The 27,978-nt window shown below is 32.2% G+C and overlaps 1 protein-coding gene across 7 annotated transcripts in view; it reads left to right on the top strand.

Annotated features, from left to right (window-relative positions):
* Prestin (solute carrier family 26 member prestin) overlaps window positions 1-27,978 on the top strand; it is a 168,945-nt gene that overhangs the window by 84,459 nt on the left and 56,508 nt on the right. For all 7 annotated transcript variants that reach the window (XM_075362923.1, XM_075362918.1, XM_075362917.1 and 4 more), the window contains 2 exons: window positions 15,858-16,016; window positions 27,533-27,643. In XM_075362923.1, the coding sequence (XP_075219038.1) occupies window positions 15,858-16,016; window positions 27,533-27,643 (270 nt within the window). The remainder of the gene's footprint in view (window positions 1-15,857; window positions 16,017-27,532; window positions 27,644-27,978) is intronic.

Below are 27,978 nucleotides of genomic sequence, written 5' to 3' on the forward strand. Positions count from 1 at the left end.
ACTAGTTGTTTTGGAGATTTTCGAGACTCAAATTTTATACATAGGCCTATATATATATATATATATATGTAAGGAAATTACATTTTAAGTAAGTAGTATTTTCGTACTCCTCATACCTCAAAACGTAAAGAAAATTCATTCTCACCCCCATTCCCACCATGCGACCAAAGTAACACCGTACTTTTCTTCGAAAAGTCGGTAAAAGAAAAACTACAGACACCGACACCATAAATACTCTGTAAGTTTTCTACTAACGCCAACTGACAGTGGCACGAAATAGCCTATGAAGAACGACCTCAATCTCATAGTCGTAAGAATCAAAGTCGGCTGTAGTCACGTGATCTTGTAGTGCCTCGTAGTCTTCCAGTGGGTAAGCAGCCTTACTGTCCGGCCTTAACATTAAACACAGAGTTCAAATGCTTACGATTAGTTTGAAGGACACGCGTAACATGTGTTAATATTATTGTGATAATTGATATCAGTAGACAGATGACCTCCCTCATTTTGTAATGAATTTAACAATTTGAAATAAATTGAATTATTAAACAATTATTAATTAGTAAATAATAATATTATTCAATAATTATTGAATTATTAAATTTAAATAAGTACAAAACGGAACTATCAGTCGTGACTAGTTGCGGAAGGTTTACCCAATGTCAAAAATAATTTTCCTGTATTATAGAACACAATTATGAACAACATTCTAAGGGACTCCGGACATCATTTACCGATGATTACCCAGGAAATAATTTCACTGTATTCCCATGGTTCTTTGCAATTCTCACATTTTATTACTGCAGTATATACAATAAAATTAATTAGTATGCTCAAAGAACACTCATTCTGTTATGCATCACTTATGCTATGAATCATCTTGAATCAGCGCTCTTTCCAACAGCGGTGCCGATCGCCTTTTAATAACGGCTACCATTTTTGTAAATACGACATTCCGTCTAATATTAAGGAACCTTATTGAAAACTTTCATAAAAATCGGGGAATACATTTCCGATTCTTTGAATTCTTGACTGAAATTGTGTCACAAACAGATAAAGTGCAAAAAAGTCGAGTTATAACAAAAACCTTGCTTCGCTACGCCAATAAAACTTCATGATAAGTCGATCCCTAAGTCGTGCAAGTCATCTCGCTGTGTTTGTAAAAAAGCACATTATCGGATATATTTCAACATAACACGCTTATCTCAGTATGTTACGGAAAAGAATAAACTTATTAGTTTTACTGATATATTTATCTACAACGTTTTTTTTATCGCCCTACCGTATAAATTTATCCTAAACAGAACTCACAACTGTCGCTTGGAATTATATTTTGTGTAACGTATTTAGATTAGACTGTTTTTTATAGCTGGCACGTTGAAATACTTATATTTAGAACTAACCTACCTGGATATTAAATTACAATTAATAATAGTTTTATTGAACGAATGAAATTTTTGATCGGTTAAATCCTACTGGCGCACTCTTCTAGCATGATTGTTTCTTTTATTATGTCAATTGAAAATGTAAACACAGCCAAGAAAACGTTGAACTCAGATGTAGTATTTCATCGTTTGTTCCCTATTAGTTTTTTTTTTTTTTTCTCAGCTCCCCTGGGCCGGACCGACTTGTTGGTATTACGCCGCCCAGGGGAGTGTCTTTAAACTCAAATAGGCCTCCCCACCTGCCGGCTATATACCGGCAAGGCAGGTCGGCCTACCGGTTAGCTCTTTTTGAGAGTTCTTTATCAATATTGGCCCCTTGGGGACCCAAAAGGGCAATACTAATACACCACGCCAGACCCAGTTCGCCGCGACGCGGTACCGGGTCCCTTCAGTATTCAGTGTGCTGTTGCCTGACTGTTACCCGTGGAGTCCTTGGTGGCTCATCAGTGCCAACACACCGCAGCATGCTAGACCTCACCAGCAAGGCTGTCCACCCAGTCCTATTCTAGCCAACACCTCATCTTCTCACCTCATCTTCACCTCGTCTTCTCTCATCGGAGTATTTCTGTAGAACAACTTGTCTAACAAAACTAGCAAAATTATTCCAGTTTGACTCGCTTCTTAGCATGTAGTCTATTGTTGTCTCTGGAGTTATACCTGTGAGTGCCTTACTATGTCTAAGTGTGTCCCACCTATTGCACTCAAAAAAGGTGTGCTCAGCATCATCCATCTCGTTGCAGTAGTTGCAAATTGGCTCTTCTCTCTTGCCTATTTTGTGCAGGTAGTTATTGAAGGAACCATGTCCTGTAAAAAACTGCGATAGGTGATGATCAACCTCACCAAATCTTCTCGACAACCATGGCTTGATGTTGGGGATGATGTTTCCTATGTTGTTTGATGTTTCCTATTAGTTACAGCCACTTATTAATACGTTTATATAAAATCTCTCTTTTTTAATAGAGTTAGCGCAACAGTAATTACAGTACTGTAGTTATAGATGGCCAATATAACTGTCGGTAAACTGGTTTATTGATAGGATAAAATGTTTCTCAGTCTGTTTTATCTTCAAAATTGACTTTGTTATTATGTATGAAGTGGCCATCTTTCCGGTATGTTTTATAGGTTTTATCTTAACCCGTAGCTACTCAATGCCTTTGTAGTTACATTTTTTTGGCATTATTTACTTGACAAGTTCGATAAACTTCCCCAATCTTTTCCTATTTTGTGCCAATCTCTGAGCTTTAACTTACCTTCTACACCCTAAATTATATATTTACTACCCTTTCGTTTCTTTCATTAATGTTTATCCCCAACTTTTCTTCTTACTTAGAACCAAATTAACTGACCCTGAATGATATACTTACAAAATTGTTTTACTTTTTTAATGCCGGTGTAAATTAAAGGTAAATTAAAACGCAGTCAAATTGAGTACTTCCTTTAGTTTTCTTGGTCTTACTAAAAAAAAAAATGTAACTAATGAAATAAAATGGGATAGAAAGAAATGCGGAATAAAATAACACCCTTAGTTTTTACTTTTATAATGAAGCGAATTTTAAAGCTTCACTCGCTAATTTAGCGTCGATGTAAAGGGATTAGCATAAGGGCTAAATAATGTACTAACCGTACTTCAGATAATAAAACCAAAATTTAATTTTATGTTATTTAATATTGACATGTATAATGAGTATAATTTAAGTAGAGCGGTGCTAGGGCAGTCCTCTTTCTATTATCCGAGTACGGTGACACAACATATCCTGCAGTTTAAACAGTATTGTCGGCTGTTCAATATTCTATTGTACGCTTTCTACCGATCCGTTGACTGTGAAAAACAGATACATATGACCTCTTTCGATAACTATTATATATGATAACTATATGTTTATATCTTCAGGCAAGAAATCGACGTAATATAAAGCACTCTTAATTAAAATTATTAAACAATAAATTCACCGCTGGGGGTGATTCATCGATGAAATCTCATAATATGTAGAAATTTCTCCCCGCTTCACTCTATTTGAATTACTCGATTATATAGCCAATGTTGATGGTTCCGCCTTAACATCCGCCTAATCAATTTTTTATGTTAAACACTATCGGCCTTTATTTCCATGTTAACTTTCCTAAAGCGAATAATTGTCAAACGTTGAAATTAGGATTAATATTATAACTGCACACGATCTGGCGCAAATTTAACCTACTATATCTATGTGTAGATTACGACTGTAATACACACACACACACACAAATATATATATATATGTATGACCTACTATTTTTTTCATCAGTTCCTCTTTGTTTTTTCTGTAATTAATTACTGACTAAATAATTGTTTCATAAATAAATTTTATCTGAAAAATGTCTAAAGTACAGTTGTTGAACGACATAACAGTGTATTATAATTATACTTGTTTACTTATTTAAATACTGTTTTAAAAATTAATAATTCGCTTGACTAAATATTAAAGAAAAATTAATAATTAAAAATAATTTCTACAAAAATAGAATCTTAAAAAAAACATTATATAGAACAACGATGTATGAAAATGGCAGTGATTTTAACAAAATACCCAATAAATTTAATTGTTTTGGGTTGAGGAAAAATCGTATGTATTTTTAGATTTTGGAATAATAAGAAAGATAACAATGGTCATCTTAGCGTATGTTTTTAAATTTAGGAAATATCTGGGAGCCACTTTTTTATGGTTTTACCTTAATGAAAAATTAGCTAAATATTAATTAAAATATTGTTTAATTCACTACAGTTAATTGAACATGAAACCCAAATGCTTTGATTTTTATGAAAAAATGTTTGTTTTTCATGAAAAACTGTTGCTTTGTTTTTCATTACAAAAAAAAAAAGCTAATGTAAATAAATTCTTCGGACAGATTGACGGTCAATTTTTCTTTTGTTGATTCATATTTCAAAGATTCTAAAAAGGTTTAGATGCAAAATACGGCCGTCAGTTTTTAAGTAAATTCGTGTTATCTAATTTATTGTAACGCAGAAAACTTGTTTTTACAACGAAAAAATGGCTTAAACTATTTTTAACGTAATCTTTATTGATATCCAAGCTTTTTTAGGCCGGAAGATGTGCTTAACAATCCCTCGTTGATAAATAACTCCACTTTTACCGTCGATGACAATTCGTTAGACCTCATTATCAACCTTCATGCGTTTTCCGTACAAAAATTTCATCCAATTTAAGGAAAAGTTGAAAATTAAAAGTCAGATGGTACCAGATCCGGATTGTACGGAAAACGATCCGATTATCATATCTTAACGTTTGCGATGTTTTGCCGTGTTTTGAACAAAATCAGGACACGTGTTGCATGGAGCAAATAGTATCGACGGTTCTGTATAACGCACCGTAACTTTTTTTAAGTTTTTCAATTCCTTTCATTGTTAATGGCTTCTCCTCTAGTAGATAATCAACCATAAGAATTCCTTTTTCTCCCTAATAAATGTAGTTGATGGCAGATGGACGTCCATCATTATGTGCTTGCCCTTTATTATGCTAGTTTGTCTCTTCTTTTTTTAATAACAGACATCATTTTCGTACAGTTGTTCGTTCAACGCATCTTTTACGTACACTTCAACTAGTTGTCGATGAATTCCAAACGAGCTAATTTTTTTTTTGTATTTAAAAAATGTGCCGATCGCAAATCGTAATCGACAGGATTTTAAAAATCGACGTTTTATAAAATGTCCATGTAAAAACGGTTTGATGCTTTCAAGAACTTGAAGCTGACTAACAGCGTCACAGACAAGTTTAAAAATATTCCTGATCAGGTTTGCAAAGCTCATCTTGTGTTGTTAATATATGCAAATCATTTTTTAAAAATATCTCATATTTTAGACACCGAGTTTAAATTTTTACGAAAGACTAAAATAACCGATTTCGGAATGTACACCAATCTTAGCTAAAAAATTATAATTTACGAATAAAATTGAAGTCGATAACTATAAATTATTTTAATTAATTTGTTTTGTAATTATTTAAAGAATTATGCGATCAGTGTAATAGCAAAAATAAAAGAATATTATTTGTTGATACCACAGTTTTTATTATTTTTAATTCGTTAAGAAAAATTCTTAAATGGTCTTAAACTAAATTGTTACCGATGTTTTAGAGAAATAAGATAATCCACGTACCTTATTTTTTGTACCCGAGTTGATTACAAACGTAAGTAAATATTTCATTGCTTGAAACATCTCTTTAATTTTCTTAACAGATTATAGCACTTTTTTATCAATTTACTTTTTAAATATAACGAATCGGATTAAAATGTAAATATACTTTCGCCTTCAGGAATATAAGATTATCGTATTACACAATTCTAGTTTCTCTGTTGTCTGTGTAATTCCAACTCAAGGTTACAATCGAAAGTTATTGTTTTTATTTTAAAATACTACGTTTTAAAAGTAGTAATTAGCTTGATCGTTTCAATAAACTTAGATTTCTGATGGTATTATTAAAATTTCGAAATTATTCATATTTTTATTAAAGATAAAAAAGAAAAGTAAAACGCAATTTTTTGTCATCTAACAAATCACTAGTTTATGAAAGGTTTAATAATAGAAACGACATGACCCACTTTATCTGTTAATTACCTAAACAAAAAATGTACTCAGAATACATTCACATATATTTGTACGTACGAAATTCTAACAATAATGAAAAAAAGATACTAAAGTTTTGAAGGTTGATATGATCTTGATCAGTTTTTTTTATTCACTAGAATTTCTAATTAGTTTCAAAAAGTACCCGAATTATTTTTTTCTTTTGTGCAATAAAACGGTTCACGTTGATTTTTGCCGAATTTTAAAAAGCTTTTGGAAGCTTTCTTGAAATCTAATACTAAAATTCTGATCCCTCATCGCGTTGGCGATGATATCATCAGTATATCCATATCGTTTTCCCTTCAAAGTCAATTTGAAGCGAAGAAACAAGTAAAAAAATCGGGTGGGGCTGTGTCGGGGCGCCTCAAAGGTAGTTCAATTCCTTTGTTAGATATTTTCAGTCTTGTTTAAGACTCGGTGAGATGTCTGAGATTGTTTTAAGTTCATTAATTAGTAGTATACCGATGGGAATGTCACTCGTGGCATCCTGGCCGAGGCGGACTGGAGTATGTCAAAAGCCGAGGTTTCGAAGATGACCTCTGGTAAAGCCCATAAGGGCTCGGAACGGAGGGATTGGCGGAGGGTGTCTTTCCTTACGGGGTCACGATGTGTCGGGGCGCACGGCCGTTGGTTTAACGTGAAACGTTGCAGACCTTGAATGAAGTTCCTCCGAGCTACAGACCGACCAACATATCTGTAGAGTTAAATGGAAGAGCCTACATCGTATTTTTTTAAACAAAACTGAAAGTCTCCGATGGAAAATTTTAGTTCCTTCACTTGGTCAACTTTACAGATAAAATGGTCGGTCTGTACGTCAGCGAGTCACTTTTAGTGTATCGGATTGAAATAAGAACGAAACGTTGACTGCGTACTAAATTTAATTTTAACATAAAACAGACACCAAATGATACATGATATTTATTTCGACTTATATTCGACGACAATTTTGTTCAACATTGGTCTGTAATATGAGAAATAAGAAACATAAGGCATAATAAGCAGCGGTAGAGGTGTTCGCGCCGTCGGCGTCGTTCACTGAGCGCGCCGTGCCGGCTTTGCGATGCTCCCGAAACACCTCTCGTTCGCTCGGCACCGGACATTGGTGTCCTGTGCGTGGTCCATAACCTCTCCTTTCCAACGATATGCGTAATTTATATTTTCAGCCGGCTTTTTCGCGAGCTGAGGCTGACATATTGAATTTTTATACTTTTTTACACGTTTACTTTAATCGTTTACACATAAATATCGTCCGAAATACACTTATTATTAGTTAAATCGATATAACTCGACTAATTCTAAACACGAATCACCGCGCTATCACGTCTAAGCTACACTGAGCTACACTGAATGGAAATCAGCGACAGCGCCAGTTTTGGACAATCTGCGCTGTCTCCCCCTCCCCCCCCCCCTACCAACCCGCTTGCCAGTAACGCAAACTCAAAGTCGTATAGGTAAGCTGACCATGTAAGTTATAAAATTACCGCATTTACGTTCCTGAGACTAATAGTTAGAAAGTTCTTAAGGCAGGAAGTTCTTTTCGTTACGCTACAAATAGTTGTTCTGGTACCCGTATGTTTTGGTGTGATATTAAAGACGTTTCATGTCAATAAGCTGACACAAATTTGGAAGAGTATATCGAATGTTCCTGATACGTTACTTTATCTCATACAAGATATTTCTTTATTAGCATTCGTCGATGTATGGAGCATGATGAATCTTCATACATATTTCTCTACGATTGTACCCGCTAGACGACAAAGGATATCGATATGTAGTTCGATCCATTGTAATATAAAAGAACCCGTTATTCGTGTTTTCGACATATTTCTCTTTGACTGCATCTCTGAACGGCGAAGGAAATCAAGGTAATTGGGTTGATTTTTCTTTATTTTGTTCCTTCCGTAACAGATTTATGTACGAACAGTTGCATGCAAATAAAAAAGTTTTTCCACCTGATGTTTCCTTTGCTCTTACCCAAACCAAAATCCGTTTTTGAGGAAAATATTTATTTCCTCGATGACGGATCTCTTGTCTGATGATATAAAGAAAATAATAAAATCACCATGTCTCATCGTCTTCTGTGCTTATACGCAAAAAAAAATTATCTAATAAGATTTATTCCTCTTTCTATCTGATTGTGACAGCGATTTTTAAACACTGTATTGACACACAAGCTGTGTATTTAAATTACTGTGGTGAATATTGTGACATCTTCCTTCTGTTATTCCAACTTCTAACGCACTACCCTCAAAAGATTTCCTTCTATCTCTTCTAACTTGCTTAATGTACGAGTATTCGCCGTTAATCTCGATAGACGTAAGCCCATTGCGTCATCATCATCAGTCCTACTACGACTTTTGTGAAACATTTGTACCGCTTAAAAATTGTATTTTTATGAAGTAATGCAAATACCACACGCTTTTTGAAGCAGTTTGACTTATTTCGACAACAATTTTAAAGCAAAACACAAAAATTTGACGTTATACGTTGTTCAGTTACAAACGTTTCGAACTTGGACGATGTCAAACGAACATTACACTACATTAATTTAGAGTTATTTATATTAGAAGAAACAAATACCCGATGTTTTCCATATAGTAATGTCATGAGCGCGATCAACTTTTGAAATAATAACGTCCCTATTACAATTACTTTTCCAAATAGAAGATGTCTAGAATAATAAAAGGTTTGTAAAATCTAAATTCTAGAAACTTTTTAAACTACTTTATCTATCTACGTGGAATCTACAAAGTTGTTATGGTTAGGGGAATCTAAAATGTTTGGTCATAAGATTTTGATACAAAAAAAATAATGTAATTACAAATAATTATGGAAGTAATTGATTACTTTACTGTGCGTTACAAGTTAAAAAAATGATATCTTAATGATACATGGTCCAAGATTCTGCATAAGTTTACCTGTATTTTTTAGGCTATAAAACGACAATTACTTGGATGTTCTAAACAAGTAAAGTTCTTTTTTTTTACATAAAGTGCGCTGTAAGATTTTATTAGTAAAACCATTTTAACGTAGTTGCCAAAGTCAAATTAAATGTAATAATAGTAAAAAAAATCGTGGATGAATGCCTGGCTGAAAATTTGCATGTAGTTACATTTTTATTTATTAAAAAAAATAAATAAATGTTGCACGAATAGATTATGTAATATAAATATACGATGTTTCATGAAGAAATATGCGAGATAATAAAACAAAACGCTAAATAATTTGGTTTTTTTCACATGATTAATTAAATAGCCTCGTGCATCTGGAAAGATACTTCTCTGTCGGGTGGGGAAATCTGAAAAAAAAACGCTGCCTACGTATGACAGTATGATAAAATAATAATGTAAATACATCCATTTTTTCAATTCATGTCTATTTTTGCATATTTTCAATCACATCTGCAAATTTAAATCTACATTGTAAAATCTACATTTCAAAAAATTTGTGAAATATTCTTATTAAAAATATTTTTTGAATGAGATGAAAAACTATTTTCTTGAGAAGATGTAAGCAAAAAAATGTTTAGTGTATAGCTAAGAATTTAAGCAGAATGACGCTAATTCTACTTCATTCAGAGACTAATAATAAAAACAATTATAAAAATTAAAAAACCAAAGCCAAAATATTAAAAGAAAATTAAATTATTTCCTAAAAAACGACAATAAATCAAACTAAAGAAAAGAAAATAAGGTATGTAAATAAAGGACTAAACATCGTTATGAAGTATTTAATTAAATAATGGGTGACCAATCAAATTTCAAACAGTTTTAAATTTGTTTAGTTATATTTTTCATGTTGTAGAAATAGCAGGAATTTAAGGTTGTCCAATGATTAAGTTCTCACCAGGTCTGAAATCGATAAGAAAATTTTGTTGTTCAACGAAAATATTTAAATGCAGTCGGGGGCCCTTTAAAATAATATAATTACTGTTCAGAGCTCCTTAATATATACGAATAATTACAGGAATATAGGACAATTACTATTCAGAGCCGCCCGACTGCATTTAAATACAAATTTATGCACATAAATATAAATTTAAATATAAAGGGTATTCCCTTGTAGTTTATGCACCGTTTCAGACTAGCACAATAATAGTGGCAGCATAAGCCGTTCCACTTTGCCCTGAACCCTAAAGCATCAAATTCGACAATAGTGGCCTTGATCCTCAATCCAATGCGAACAGCATTACCTCTAATCGTACTGTCATCAAACTCTACAAAGACCGTTTGCGGGAGCTCGCTGGGCTCAAGCTGATCTCGGCGTAGCGCAAGCCACTCCATTTTTCTGAGTATATCAGTTAATTTTTGTTCTGGTTTGGTTCGTGATTTTGTATTATACTAACAAATACCCCGTTTGAATTTTGAAAATCGAAAGATCGATTGTGAAGATATAACAATATTTCAGAATTACCCGTGATCTGTTAGATCGAGAGTGTACCTGATGCGTGCAAAAGTTAGCCTTTAACTAATAACAAATACCTCGTTTGAATATTGAAAATCGGACGGTTGTTTGCAGAGATATAAGAGCACTCTATTGCATCTCCCAAAACAGCGTCTAGGGGCACCCCGTTTGTTACCAGTTAGTTGATGGTGATGATTGGTCTAGCCCCGCACCAGGTGCTCGCATCGCCTCACCACTGTAGCCTTAACGCAGTCCCCACGGGAAGCCCATTATTATTAAACAATTTTTTTTTGTAATTTAATATTTTATTTTATTTACGAAAATTTAATTCTATTATTTTTGTAATATTATTTATTCTATTGATTTCAATCATTCAATTCAAACTCAGCTAACACAGTGATAGAGGCTCACAATTCATTAAAGTTTATTCTTCATCTGGCAAATCTTTACTACTACATATACATAAACAGAGTGTTTCTAAAATGTTGGGCTGGCTATTTTTTTTTGTCTTCAGTCATTTGACTGGTTTGATGCAGCTCTCCAATATTCCCTATCTAGTGCTAGTCGTTTCATTTCAGTATACCCTCTACATCCTACATCCCTAACAATTTGTTTTACATATTCCAAACGTGGCCTGCCTACACAATTTTTCCCTTCTACCTGTCCTTCCAAAATTAAAGCGACTATTCCAGGATGCCTTAGTATGTGGCCTATAAGTCTGTCTCTTCTTTTAACTATATTTTTCCAAATGCTTCTTTCTTCATCTATTTGCCGCAATACCTCCTCATTTGTCACTTTATCCACCCATCTGATTTTTAACATTCTCCTATAGCACCACATTTCAAAAGCTTCTAACCTTTTCTTCTCAGATACTCCGATTGTCCAAGTTTCACTTCCATATAAAGCGACACTCCAAACATACACTTTCAAAAATCTTTTCCTGACAATTAAATTAATTTTTGATGTAAACAACTTATATTTCTTACTGAAGGCTCGTTTAGCTTGTGCTATGCGGCATTTTATATCGCTCCTGCTTCGTCCATCTTTAGTAATTCTACTTCCCAAATAACAAAATTCTTCTACCTCCATAATCTTTTCTCCTCCTATTTTCACATTCAGCGGTCCATCTTTGTTATTTCTACTACATTTCATTACTTTTGTTTTGTTCTTGTTTATTTTCATGCGATAGTTCTTGCGTAGGACTTCATCTATGCCATTCATTGTTTCTTCTAAGTCCTTTTTATTCTCGGCTAGAATTACTATATCATCAGCAAATCGTAGCATCTTTATCTTTTCACCTTGTACTGTTACTCCGAATCTAAATTGTTCTTTAACATCATTAACTGCTAGTTCCATGTAAAGATTAAAAAGTAACGGAGATAGAGAACATCCTTGTCGGACTCCCTTTCTTATTATGGCTTCTTTCTTATGTTCTTCAATTGCTACTGTTGCTGTTTGGTTCCTGTACATGTTAGCAATTGTTCTTCTATCTCTGTATTTGAACCCTAATTTTTTTAAAATGCTGAACATTTTATTCCAGTCTACGTTATCGAATGCCTTTTCTAGGTCTATAAACGCCAAGTATGTTGGTTTGTTTTTCTTTAATCTTCCTTCTACTATTAATCTGAGGCCTAAAATTGCTTCCCTTGTCCCTATACTTTTCCTGAAACCAAATTGGTCTTCTCCTAACACTTCCTCCACTCTCCTCTCAATTCTTCTGTATAGAATTCTAGTTAAGATTTTTGATGCATGACTAGTTAAACTAATTGTTCTGTATTCTTCACATTTATCTGCCCCTGATTTCTTTGGTATCATTACTATAACACTTTTTTTGAAGTCTGACGGAAATTCCCCTTTTTCATAAATATTACACACCAGTTTGTATAATCAAACTGGTGTTTGATTAATCAATCGCCTCCTCCCCTGCATTGCGCAGTAATTCTACAGGTATTCCGTCTATTCCAGGAGCCTTTCTGCCATTTAAATCTTTTAATGCTCTCTTAAATTCAGATCTCAGTATTGTTTCTCCCATTTCATCCTCCTCAACTTCCTCTTCTTCCTCTATAACACCATTTTCTAATTCATTTCCTCCGTATAACTCTTCAATATATTCCACCCATCTATCGACTTTACCTTTCGTATTATATATAGGTGTACCATCTTTGTTTAACACATTATTACATTTTAATTTATGTACCCCAAAATTTTCCTTAACTTTCCTGTATGCTCCGTCTATTTTACCAATGTTCATTTCTCTTTCCACTTCTGAACACTTTTCTTTAATCCACTCTTCTTTCGCCAGTTTGCACTTCCTGTTTATAGCATTTCTTAATTGCCGATAGTTCCTTTTACTTTCTTCATCACTAGCATTCTTATATTTTCTACGTTCATCCATCAGCTGCAATATATCGTCTGAAACCCAAGGTTTTCTACCAGTTCTCTTTATTCCGCCTAAGTTTGCTTCTGCTGATTTAAGAATTTCCTTTTTAACATTCTCCCATTCTTCTTCTACATTTTCTATCTTATCTTTTTTACTCAGACCTCTTGCGATGTCCTCCTCAAAAATCTTCTTTACCTCCTCTTCCTCAAGCTTCTCTAAATTCCACCGATTCATCTGACACCTTTTCTTCAGGTTTTTAAACCCCAATCTACATTTCATTATCACCAAATTATGGTCGCTATCAATGTCTGCTCCAGGGTAAGTTTTGCAGTCCACGAGTTGATTTCTAAATCTTTGCTTAACCATGATATAATCTATCTGATACCTTGCAGTATCGCCTGGCTTTTTCCAAGTGTATATTCTTCTATTATGATTTTTAAATTGGGTGTTGGCAATTACTAAATTATACTTCGTGCAAAACTCTATAAGTCGGTCCCCTCTTTCATTCCTTTTGCCCAGCCCGTATTCACCCACTATATTTCCTTCCTTGCCTTTTCCAATGCTTGCATTCCAATCTCCAACTATTATTAAATTTTCATCTCCTTTTACGTGTTTAATTGCTTCATCAATCTCTTCGTATACACATTCTACCTCATCATCATCATGGGCGCTTGTAGGCATATAGACGTTAACAATCGTTGTCGGTTTAGGTTTTGAATTTATCCTTATTACAATGACTCTATCGCTATGCGTCTTGAAATACTCCACTCTCCTCCCTATTTTCTTGTTCATCACGAAACCTACTCCTGCCTGCCCATTATTTGACGCTGAGTTAATTACTCTAAAGTCACCCGACCAAAAGTCGCCTTCCTCTTCCCACCGAACCTCACTAATTCCTACTATATCCACGTTTACCCTATCCATTTCCCTTTTTAAATTCTCTAGCCTACCAACCTTTTTTAAGCTTCTAACATTCCACGCTCCGACTCGTAGAATGTTATTTTTTACTTTTCTGGTGACCCCTTCCTTAGTAGTCCCCACCCGGAGATCCGAACGGGGGACTATTTTACCTCCGGAATATTTTACCAAGGAAGGCGCCTCCATTATTGCTTTTGAAAATGCAGAGCCACATTTTCTTGGAAAAAAAAACAGCTGTAGTTTTCCATTGCTTTCAGCTGCGCAGTACTCAGAGGACTGAGTGATGTTGATATGGCCGTTTAAGTCGTTGTGACTTACGCCCCTAACAACTACTGAAAGAGCTGCTGCCCTCTTTCAGGAATCATTCCTTAGTCTGGCTCTCAACAGATACCTCTCCGATATGGTTGCACCTTCGGTCCAGCTGCTCTGTATCCCTGAGCACTCAAGCCCCCTCACCAACGGCAAGGTCTCATGATTCATAGAGGAGGGGGCTGGCTATACTTTTTCGTATTCTACTTGTAAAACTAAATAAAAAATATCCTTAGGAAAAATGACAATTTCTCCTTCGTTCTCCCCCTGTCCAAATAGTCGAGTCACGGGAGGAAATTGATGTAATTTTGTGTCATAATTATTAGGTTTATTATTGTGAGAAAATTATTACTTAATTTGATACTAATTTACAATGCTAGAATTAAGAATAAATAAAACAATTAATATTTCATCGAACTGAACGTAAGGTGAAGGACATGAAAACAGACACTAAATTACATCAATTTTCTCCCGTAACTCGACTATTTGGTAACCGATTTAAAAAAAATTAAATGTCGTTTTGTTCAAAATAAAAAGCTTAATATTTTAGTAAATAACATAAATTTTAATAAAACTAATATTTATGGAGATATAACGGATTGAAAAATAAACATGGTCGCCATTTTGTAATTTGCGAAGGTATTTAAGTCCTGATTTTTTGATAATTTTAAAACTTTATTACCAAGACGCTTACCAAATATTAATGTGATTCGTCCATTCGAACTTGAGATATAAATTATTATATAAAAATAACAAAATGGCGGACAGGGGGGAGAACAAGGGAGAAATTGCCATTTTTCTCAAGGATTTTTTTTTGTTTAGTTTTACAAGTAGAATTCGAAGAAGTATAGCCAGCCCACCATTTTAGAAACATTCTGTATATACATATATATATATATATTTATATAGCCTATGACACTCCCGGTAACGTAAGGATTCCAACGTGGGGTACATCTAAATCGGTTTGGCCGTTAAACTGTTACGATGGAATAAGCATGCATACATACACCCTAAATACATTATACTCCTTTTCGAGAAGTCCTGTAAAAAATACGCTAAAAGTTTCATTGAAATTACTTTCTTGACGTTTTGTCTGTCTTGTCAGTACAAGATAGACAATATTGACAATGTCAGTATTATATAATATTGACAAATTTTCTTTTTAGTGAAGTCGCATTCACTTTTCATATAATTACCCGTTATAAATAACATCAACAAATTTATTTATTTTTTTTTATACAATAGCACTACATTTTTAATGTTGCTGAATTTCCAGTTAATATTCTATAAAAATTTTTAAACTGGAATTATCTCAAAGTTTATGTACTCTAATCTCTTATTTGATTTATTTTTTTTTAATGCGTCCCGATAGAATAAATCACAAGCGATTTGGCAGAAAGAAATTAGTACCGTTTAAAATTTACAAAAAAGTTATAAATTATTCCCATAAAAGTTACAATATTATGTATTTAATTTTTGTTCTGTTAAAGAAAGTACACGTAAAAACTTTTGCTAACTTTTGCTAGGTGAAAACCACGATTGATTTATATCAAACAATGTTTAATACTGAAGTGAGAGATACCATAAATTCATTCGAAAAAATTTCGTAGAATTTATTTTATATATTAATTGATCAGGTTTGGTTTGATCTTAAATGACACACAAATACATTTATATTATTAACAGTAATTAACATATTGTGAGAAATGTCTGAATAAAACTTCTACTTTATATATTTAGACGTGTGATTTCATTGTTAACAGGATTTAATGTCTTTTTTCAGATTTTTTTGATATCAGATGTTTTTCTTGCAAATGCAAACAAAATCCATTCTTTACCTTATTTCCTGCTTTATCATGGTTGTCAAATTACAGATGGCAACAAGATCTAATAAAGGATATGATAGCTGGATTTACTGTTGGAATAATGAATATCCCACAAGGTAATTTAATGATTGATTATTTTTATTAGTAAAATTATATTAATACATTTTCATTATTATAATTATTAAGCATAGATGAAGGTTAACTAGTCGTGAGAACGATTCAATATTATTATAATCCGTTGTCGGATGTGCCCTTGGTGCTTTTCTTTGGAGATGAAATCATCTAGCAAGATCATCATTGATAAATAGAGCCTTGAAAATTATTCACGGTGATCACTTCCAGGTTTATATCGTTGTAAATTTTGTGGAGGAAATTTTCTGGATATTTTTACTGTTAACGTACCTTTTAAACCTTTAACTTTATTCCATGAGCCAAAACGGGAAAATTAAATAAAAAATATGTAAAAAACTTTTTAAAACAACTGTTATACAAAATTCACTAAAATATAGAAAATAAATATATGTAAAAAACATTTTTAAAACACCACTCTTAGAATAAACGCACTAAAAGGAAAAAAATAATTTTAGGACGGTATCTCAGAATGGGTTTGACAACAATCTTTGATGGTTATATGTAAGATTATGTGAAAGTCATAGCTTCAAATTAAAAATTTGAAGGTGACTTATAGTTTCTTATAATTTATAGCTTCAAATTAAAGATTTGAATCTATGACTTTCACTTTATCTTACATATCACCATCAAAGCTTGTTGTCAAATCCATTCTGAGATACCGTCATAAAATAATTTTTTTCCTTTTAGTGCGTTTATTCTAAGAGTGGTGTTTTAAATTTTTTTCACATATTTTTTATTTTCTAATTTTTAGTGCATTTATAAGTAATGTAAGAGTGGTTTTTAAAAAGTTTTTTACATATTTTCTTATTTTCTACTTTTTAGTTTTCATAAGTTTATACTTTACTGCTGCGCTAGCGCACAGGTTTGAGCGAGCTTTCAAAGTTTTCATGCCTCCAATTTCCAATACCGCAGACAAGAGCATGACAGCTTTAAAAGTTTACATCTCTTAAAATATTACTGTATACACTCATATACACTTGACTGGAGCAAGATGGAAAAATCGTGATTTTTGCATTTGATTCTTGCCATAATCTAGATATGCACGCTGCAATTTGTTTTTAGATTCAGCACATCCTGCTCATACACGGGCTATGTCTGATGAATCATTAGTCATAAATATTGAATGTAACGGTTATATGAAATTTTAATTTTTGCCTCAGCCGTAGAAAAAGTACTTTCGTTCAGTTAAATCAATTGAAACGACAATATCACAAATGTGGATAATTCTTGAGGCTGGACACCTGCACCTACATCGACTGCTCTGTCATTTTCACTCCCTCCATCTTCTCCGAGGTACTTGGTTTGTCTACCACCTTACTCAACGTGGCTTTAGGGAACTAAGGTTCCATCTGTTTCTCTCCTTCTGTAGACCCAATTTGTTTTCTCGTTAATTTCGGGTCTCTCTTTGCCTCCATCTTAAAAAAGACGTCAGCACTGTCTTCTATGTCGAAAACTCTTCTATTGAGCCCTCACTTGAAAAAACGGGGAGGGTCGAAATTTTTTTTTCGATGAAAACGAAAAAACTGGGTTTGGGGGCTCTAAGACGATTTTGAGGGAGTCGGATAAGGGTCAAACCCCAATTTTTCGAAAAATTGGGGTTGAATTTTGGGGGTTTGTGGTGGCATGTAAACGAAGTTGCATAAGTTCAAGGGGCATTTTTCTTTCACTTAGCAACTTAGCAACATAGGGGCATCTTAGCGACTTGAAAATGTTGCTTAAATGTGTTGCCATCAGGAGCAAACCTGTATGCAAAATTTGAGAGCGAATGGATAAGCGGAAGTGCTTAAAATTTCTACTGAAAGGTTCCGTACCATGAATCTCACATACATAGTCCAAGATCGAGTTAATATAAGAGTGGTAATAAAAAAAGTTTTCTTATGATCTTATACTTGATGAAAAAATTGAAGTCAATGATTTTGTAGAATAAAACACGTGTGTAATACAATTTCTGATAATAATTCACTAACCTCTTTATATCCTTCACTGTAATTCTTGGAATCAGATTAATCTATATTTAAATTAAACAAAGCCGATGCGGATAGATAGTGCATCTTCCCTTAGCTGTATAGTAGTACCGCTGTTGGCTTTATAAAGTCTTTTGTTTTAGCTATTTAAATTATAATTATTGCGATCTTATGACACAAGGCGACACGGTATAGGTTACCGGAGTTCATTAACACTAAGCTTTGTTTTAACATCAATAAATAGTATACTTAATTATTTACTTTTTTTTTTCATTTTATTTTAGTGAAATCAAACGGGAAGTTTCCTACATTTAAAAAAATATAAATTTTTTTTATGTTGTAGCTTCGTAAAATTATTTAAAATTCATAACCCTATTTTTCAATTTATTTGCATCTGTACGATTAACAATTTTTATTCAATTGTATCAGAGAACAGGAAAATTTTATACGTTTTATCATGAACCAGTAAAATAATTAGGGTTGTTAGAGACAAGTAATGACCGAAAAACTATGTAATAAAACAAACTGAAATTGACATTCAGAATGACGCCCCTGATATATAAAATATCAGTTATTCGAAAAAATATTCGATAATTATTACAACCTCTTTTGTTTATTTTGAAATTTCGGCTCCGCTTGAAACGTGTACCGTGAAAGAACAACTTGCTATGGTAAAATTTTTATTTTCTGAAAGTTTAAAAAAAATCGCCCGCGATGTTAAAACGGTATGATAAGAGTATTTTAACCATGAACATTTTTATAAATAGATCGAATAATTTTTTCCGTCTTTTTTTTAATTTTTTTTATTTCCCGGTCTCCTGCGAGCGGGCTGGGAACGACATAGTCGGGCCTGGTTACCGTTCGCCGGGGATTTGAGGCAGGCAACAGAAGATCCAACCGAGGGGGGGCGACCTGCCGTTCCAGATTTTTAGTCGGTGAGTGGGGAGGCCTCCTTTGAGTTAAAGGACACGGCCCCAGGCCGAGTATACTTAATTGGATCTCCGTCCCGGGGATGTAAGGATGGATATAAAAAAAAAACAAAAAAAAGAGAGATCGAATAATTTAAATTGGGCAGAACAAGTGTCATCAATTTTCATCGTAAGGGGAAAAATGGTGGAAGTTTCGACCGACATTTTGCAAAATTGCATTAACGTTCTTATTTTCGAGGACAGACACATAAAAATTTAGGAAATTGTTGAAGTTTTTTGTACCAGTATCGGTGTCGTTCAACTGAATTGCCAGAAAACGTGTTTGAGATGGGTTCCAATACGGTCGATTCAAAATCACTGACTTCTAATTCACATCTGTACAGAACTTAAACAACAATTTTTAGCGAAAGTAATGATGTTTTAGATCTCAAATTACTCGTGTTGAAACTTGAATTCATCAATTTGATCCGGAATCCAAATGTCTAAGTATGGAACGGAAACATCTGAGTTCCACTGCCAGGGAAAACATTTAAAATCTAAGCGTTAACCGGTAAAGTAATGCTAATGATGTTTTAGAGCTATAAAAATCCAATTTATTGCGATTACACTGCCCAACAAAAATTTTTTTTTAATGTTTCCTTCGCTTTATGAGTCAAATCTTACTAATTTTGGGTTGAGAAAAACCAAGTTGATACTATCCAAGTTGATAGTATTTTTTCAGAAGTACTGTCACCAACTGATGTAGTTTTCATCTCTTTTGTTGTCTAAAAATTCATGAATGACTCCGTTTAAAGGCTTCCCAAACTTCCTTTTCTTTCCCCTCCAAAATTCGGTCAAGCACAGTATCCTTTACAAGTTGTCAAATTTGTGGCCCGACAAAAATACCTCCCTTAACTTTTGCATCGCTTAATGTAGGAAACTTGCCTCTTAAGTACTTAAAGGCCTATCCTTCTCGGTTCATACTTTTGACAAAATTTTTCTTCAAACCCAGCTTTATATAAAGAGGTGGGAGAAGATCATCTTTTGAGTCCACGACAGGCTCAGCAACGACATTTTTCTCGCTAGAGTTATGATTTCTTGCAGGCCAGTCTGTTTGAATGTAATGTGATTTCCTATCTCTACTGTCCCGCATAGATAAAAAACAGCAATATTTAGTGTACCCCAATTGCATTCCTAAGAGTAAAGCGATGACTTTTAGATCACCACAGATTTTCCACTTGTGTTCAGCATATTTGATTGAGTCTAGGAGGATTGCCATGTTTGCATAAGTTTCTTTCATGTGAACTGCATGACCGACAGCAATAGAAGAAAGACCGTTGCCATTGTGATGTAATAGAGCTTTCAAACTAAGCTTGGAGGAGTCTATGAATAGCCTCCAGTCAGTTGGATCATGTTTCATATTCAAACATTTCATCAAGCCATTAATTTCACAGCAAAAATTCCATTGCTATAGTGTTGACCCTAAAAGTTCTGCCTTCTTCAACAAATCAAGGTCTCAAATGAGATCATTCAATTCCACTTGACTCAGTCTGTGCAGTTTATCATCTTTTTAATCAAAATCAGAGTCATGGGATGTGGAAAGCTTGTTGGGTTCTTCTTCTTCCACACTGTCTTCATTTCTACTTTAAGCTCATAATTTTGGGGTGGAGTAGGAACTGGTAAACTATCTGAATATGGAATAGTTCGAATAGCAGATGGAAGATTAAGGTATAGAACAGTTCCTCTTTTCTTCATTGATCATCCTGCCTTTATAGGTGGAATCAAGCAGAATTAGTAGTTATCTGTATAGTTTGTAGGCTCCCGCCAAACCATAGGCACAGCAATAGCCATAGATCGTTTTTTATTTTTCAACCATTCTCGTAGTATAACTGAACAAGAGTTGGAACATATATGAGGAGCCCATGACTTATCCTGGTCTCCTACCTTCATACCAAAATAATGCTGATAGGCAGTCTTCACAAGAGGTGTCAGATTGCGTTTCTGTGACAAAAATATTATTTCACCACAAATGTAACAAAAATTTCATTGAATTTACTCATTTTCATGGCATTTTGATTTAACAAATTATTCACTTCAAAAGCACTCGAAAACCAGAAATTCTGCACTAATTACAACATAAACAGTATGAAACTCACAGTCACAGCAACAGTAATAATGTTTATAACGTACAAACAGCTGGAGAACGTTGTGTTTTGCCATTTAACAAGTGTGACAATTCCAGAAACAAAATTACCCTCAAACTAAAAATGTAGATCGGGTAAAAAAAAAACGAATGCTTGTGAGGCAGCTGAATTACTTGCCTTCTCAAGGCCTTTGAGCTTTTGGAGGTTCCATTGTTGGTCATTCAAAGTCTTCTTTCTCTAATAACTCTATTTTGGGTTTCACAATTCCCTTTATGAGGATTTTCTGTATTTCAGCTTTTACCATTGGTACATTTTGTTCCAATTTTTTCAGCACTTCTATTTCCTTCACCTTTTAGTCGAAGGCTCATTTCTAGGTTGTCCCAATCTTTGATTGGGAGACATCTTATTTTTTTGCATTGATTTAGAACTTCTTTCTCTAGATGGTTGACTCTTCAATTTTTCATTAATGATATGTTTGACCATACTAGCCAGAGCTGTTGACAGTTGTGAGACAACATCTTCTGGTGTAAAGGGAGCTTCAGCAACCTGTGCAAAGGACACAATCCTTGGTGTTCTGGTGAGTACAGTTTTTCTGTCTTCACAGTAGCTGACATTTTGTACTGTCTTGACCTCTTGAATATTCTTACTTATTTACTCGCTGAATGATGCCCACAACAATTGACACTGACAGGTGGATCCCTGCAGAGGTCATCAGGGTGTAACAGCCCACCTCACTCACAGATCTGCTTCTTCACACATCTTGCTACCATATGTTCAAATCTCTAACATCATCCAAAGCATTACAGTGGAGTCAGAAATGGTGAATGGGGAATGAAGTTGTGAAATTTGAAATTTTCATAGGCTATAATCTCATCAGTCAATATGTCATAAGGTGCGGGCAGAGAGACGGTTGGGTGTACCCCGGATCATTGATCATGTCTGAGTTCCCTCAGTCAGCCGCCATTCACAAATTTAACCACAGTGATTGAAGAGGGTTTCAGGCAAGTAATTTCTACCCTTTGTAGTGAGCTAACTGCAGCGAAAAAGGAGATGTGTGAACTTAATACAGAAAATTATGCCCTTATGCTTTCTCTCTTGGAACTCACAAATTCCTTTAAAGCAATACAAAAAATAAGTGAAATTATTGAGATTAAGGATTGGGCAATACCCAAAAAAAATTACAAACAAGAAAAATAATAATAATTTCAGCAAGATCAATTGACTTCTAACAACTTGGCACAATCTCAATCACGTCCTGCTATTCAACAATGGAGGCAAGTGGATGTAATTTATTTTGACCTACAAAAGGCCTTTGATAAAGTCCCTCACCATTTGCTGATTCATAAATTGCCTAACTTTGGTTTTATTGAAGCATATGTTAGATGAATTAAATCCTATCTTCAGGGAAGAATCTTTACGGTATATAGTGGCAATGCAATGTCTAAACCTTTTAATATGCCTTCTGGGGTTCCCCAAGGATCTAACCTTGGCTCCTTATTGTTTTTATTATTTATAAACAATATTTGTAATGTCACTAACTGTAATCATTCATTGTATGCATTCATTATTTTTTAATAATAATGATCATCTTCTCCTTCAGAGGAATATAGATACTATAAATTCTTAGGAAAAAACCAACTTAATAGAAATGGGAAAAACTTAAATAAATACTGTCCTTTTCTAAGAAAACAACTACATTGTTTTTCAATTACAGAGTACACAAAGTCCCAGTTGAGCAAGTTAATAAGGTTAAGGAGCTTAGTAAGGACAAGTGGTTTCCTACTTCTTTCCTCTCTGTCGCATAGCTTCATGTCAAGCCTACTGAAATTAAGACAATATTCATCTCTATAAATGACACCTTCACTTTTTCCCACAAAGGTCAATTACATGATAAACATCATTACTCTCAGAGTAAAAATTCTGATCAGTACCACTTGCGCCTTATTCACATGTGAAAAAGACATAAGAAAGACTTTGACAGATAGTGTAAAATAGAAAATTAATGTAATTTCTGTTAGACATTATCATTAAATATAATGTCTCAATTCAGCAGAGAAAAAAATTAATTTTGCCATTCATAAAACTCAATAAACAGTCGATTTGATTCATCATAATAATTTGTTTTATCATAAATCATTAAAATAATTTACTTATCAGAGCACTAAATTTTTTTTTCTTTCATTCATATAAATAAAACGTATAAACTGCTTTTTTTAATTGATTGACATCACATGACATAAAATTGAAAAGTAAAAATTTTTATAGTAGTCAATGAAGTTCAGTCAGTTGATTTATGAAACATTTATCTTTAAAATCATGTGGACAAACTATCTGAGTTGACAGTTAACTAAAAATTTTAAATTCTATCTGTTGTATTCCTATATTGAAATATTCTTCCTTTGAAATTACGTTCAAATACTGCTAGAGGTTTTTTTTGTAATGGGTTATGATTTACAGAACAGATGACTGGTTTTGTATAAAATTTGAATAGATTCCAAAAGTGCATTATCGTAATGAAGAAGTTTGTTGATTAAGTGCATGATAAAATGTGTAAAACATTCTTCAAATTTAAAACAAATCTGCTGGAATTTTATATCCAGAACTCAAAAATCACATGAATGTATCTCAGTAGATTTGAGTAAATCTACTTGAGTTTAAGGAAATAACATTTTTTAAATTTGGATATTTGTCTAATTTATCTTCATTTATTTTATGATCCCTTCTACCTTCTACCTTTAAAATAATGATTAATATTATTTTCCTAAATGTCAGCTTTTTATAGTTTATTTTTAATAGATTTGCCAAAAGTATAAATTTTACTTATACAAAAACTTTTTTATACTTTGAAAAACTAAATCATTAAAAAATTGACTTCTATATATTGTGTTTCAACTATCACTTGATTTTTTCTTTCATTTGGTTTCCTTTTTTGAATTTTAATAAGAATTGTTATTAGTATAGATGTTTTTATTCTTCCTACAGCCTAATGAATTTTCTGTGTGTGCTGTCTTTAAAAATAAACAGCGAGATGAAATTCTGCCAGCACTTCTGTGGTAGTTCACTTCCACTTCACGTGTTATTATGTGTCTTGCATCAATTACAATACTTTACATTAAACACTTCAGTAATTATGTTAGCAACTAAAAGTAGATAATTTATATTTTATGTATAGTATGTCCCTTACTGATTATAATTTCATTATATTTTTCCCAAATTTCTTTAAACAAGCACCTCCTGGAAAAAATATTAAATGTATAGCATTGTATGTTTTATTTTGATTTAATCAACATTTTTACTCATTTAAAATTTTGAAATTTGTTATAGCCTGTAGACCTTAAGTCAAAATTATTAAAAATTTAAAAAGAAAAAAGTTGGTTGACTATGACTTAAAATATATTTATTTTTCCTTAATCCATGTTCTAATTAAAACCATTTTTTATTATTTTTTCAAAAATCCAAATAATTTAATTTTTAAAGCAATTATTATTGCTCTTCTTTGGTGTCAATATTAATTCATAGTTAATCTTATTAAGAATTTGTTAGGCTACTGCTTTTCCAGATTTTCATTTTTCCAAAGAATTGGACTTTTTATCTAATGGTTCTTAAACTAAACCATGGTTAAATTGAATTACTGGAAACTGTATTAATATGTAATCTTTTTAATAAAAAACTTACAAAACCTATATCTTTTAGCTGTCTGAAATTCTCAGTATTCCTAAGTGTAATTGTTATTTTTTTACTCAAATTAATATGACTATATTGAACAATAATATTTGTAGAGCAGTAATTTATTAATTACAAAAATCTTTATATGTTTTAAGTGTCAATACTATATCATAATTTTTCTATGAAATTTTGCCCTGTAAAAGATGGTTACATTTAAGTAATACAGTTCTGTTCCCCTCCACATGCTTATTCATTCTATTTCATATGTTATAAAGGTATTTAAAATTCATAGATAAATCAAATTCAACCTGTTAACACACCTCCTTTTAATGACTACGTATTATCAATCAGTGGCACACTGATGATAATTTTTTACAACCAGTGATAAAATAATTTCTCCTATTTAGTTGAAAGTTTACAAAATAGAACTACGGCAGAAAGGAGTACACTAATTTTATTACACAATCTTTCTTACGATTTTAATTCATGTGCAGTACCAATGATTGTATCACTCACCAGTCTGTGGTGAACAAAGTATCACTTGAGTGGGTTTGACATATTTATATGTAATCATATACAATACGATATACTGTATTTAGAAGTAAACATTGAGAAACTTCTTCACTCATTATTCTTTATAACCCTGGCGTGGGATCTATTTTTGGGAGTGACTTGTGGCTTATGACAGATCACCTGCTATCTCTACATTCAGGACAGTTAATGTATATTCAATGAAATAATATGACAAATTATACCCTCATTAACTACTATTGCCTTTCTTAAATTTATTCAGCTTTTATTAAGAAAAAATAAGCTTTTACATCCATGTAATTGAATGTGCTGATTCTTGCATCACTCTGTTTTATTCATTTTTGTTATTTAATTTACTTTTCATGTTCACATTGCACTGCATGTCTGTTTCTATAAAATAATTGTAACCATTATGACAATATAATCATAGTCTTCATTAATTTATAAATAATTAAGAATTTCATTATATTTTTTGTTGTCTGTTTTTGTTTAATATTGAAAATTATACACTACTATTGTTTTTTTAGAATCAATTTCATAAAACATTATACATCTGCTACAATAGGGGAAGAAAGTATTTATGGTATATGAGATTTTTAAATATTTTTTTTTAATAGATTGTTTTTCACACTAATAGAAATTTTTCTTTCAAGAGCTATTAATCAGCACCTTCTTCAGTGAAGTTTCTGGTAACACTTCCATTAATGTAAAAAAAGGTTGGGAAACCTGTTTAATATGTGGTCAATATCTGTATGGTGTTTTGTTCATTTAATATAATTTTTCTCAAATTTGGTGCGTTTGTAATTTCAAATTATTAAGTGTTTTGAGATGTTGGTTTTTATGTACTACTTATAAACTTTACATGTTCAGTTAATGTCTTAATATGCATTACACATAAATCTTACTCCTAACTCATAAAAACCAGGATCTTAACACACTTGAACTATTTGACGTTACAAATACCACATCGATACTATTCGATAACATACTAAGGGGGTTTTCTAATTTTTTAACATGGACACCATTAAAAATAGTATTATAAGAAACTGCGCTTAAGAATATGTTGGCAATTAGTTACAGTAAATTTATAGTTTACTCTGTTTTATTAGTTATGCAAAAAAACTGGTTTTTATTACTGTTGTTTTAAGATCCCTAAGTAAGTAATAAAAATCTTAATTACAGAATTCTGTTTGAATAAATGTCTGTATAAATGTTTGTCTATAAATGTCATATTTTAGTTAAACCTAAATATGGTGCAGTAATATTAGAAGACTAGTTCGTTCTATTAAATAAAAATTATTTATTAAATAATAAATTTATTACAACATTTTACTAATTCAAAAAACCAGACTAGAATATGATTTATTTTCTTTTAGTTATGAAAATTTTAAAATAGGATAAAATAATTTTCAACTAGATCACTGGTAATAGTTAGATTTTAAGCTCTATGCAAATGCTGGGAAAGTTCAGCAAAATTGAGCCATCTTTTTTTCATACAATTATTAATTTTGCTTCTTTTTCAGGGTTTTTTTTAATCAATTACTTTTGAATGAATTTTTCATTAAATATAACGGAAACAAAATTATTTGAATATAGTTATTTTATTATAAATCTCTTCATCCATGATGGTTGGAAGTGATAATTGTGTAAGGTTATTAATCTTTCTTTGATAATAAGCCATAAATATAACATTTAAAAAATTTGAGAATGTGTTTTTAATACTTTAACAACCATTTTCAGTAAGATATATCAAATTTATACATATATATTGCACGATAGTAAAAGTTTCCAACATCAAGGCAATAAACTCTGGCTACATACTGAAAAATTAGTTTTGCTGATTTTTCACTTTGAATCAGTATTTCAATGAATGATCAGTGGATACTCCAGATCTATGTTTCACAATTTTGTTATATCGCCATTATATATCAGAAAGAAGTGGACACGCATTTAGTTTTAATTTATCTTTATTATTAGCCTAGTAAGTGAAACAATATTTATATTTTTTTCAAAAAAATTATTTTCAATTTTCAAAATAAGTAACATTTTTGAAAAATTAAATAAACTTAGATATTGTGAATTATCTAAAAAGATTTATCTGAACTTTTATTTAGTTCCTTCATCAGTGGAAGTATAGGCAACCTTACATATTTAGATATGAGTATTATTTATGTTTCTTTTTTTCGGAAGTTTAACCAAAGTTCATCACGCACATAAGCAAGAAATGGTTTGTTGATTAATTTTTTTTATATATACATGTCTAAATTTGTGATCATTTTTCTTTTAGGAATGGCATATGCAATTTTAGGTAATGTACCTCCTGTCATTGGTCTTTATATGGCTTTCTTCCCGGTTTTAGTATATGCTTTACTTGGAACATCAAAACATATATCAATGGGTAAGAGATTTATTATTTATTTTTTCTGATCTACAATAACTATATTTTTTAATTCTGTAATATAATCTGAATGGTGATTTATATTTATATTTAATGTATATCACAAAAACAACCACTCCAAGTTATATGTGATTTTCATAAATAATTCTTTAAAAATATTTAGAATACTTAATACCTATATATAAGTATTTGATAATAAATTATATATATATATATATATTTATTAGTAAATACTTTGTTTAAGTACATTATAATAGATTTTACACAAATTATCAATCAATAAATCACTTACTGTTTTTTTAATTCTTCTTTCTCACAAGCAATTTGGTAATGTG

This window comes from Lycorma delicatula, chromosome 4, assembly GCF_047948215.1.
Source record: "Lycorma delicatula isolate Av1 chromosome 4, ASM4794821v1, whole genome shotgun sequence".
Lineage (NCBI taxonomy): Eukaryota > Metazoa > Arthropoda > Insecta > Hemiptera > Fulgoridae > Lycorma > Lycorma delicatula.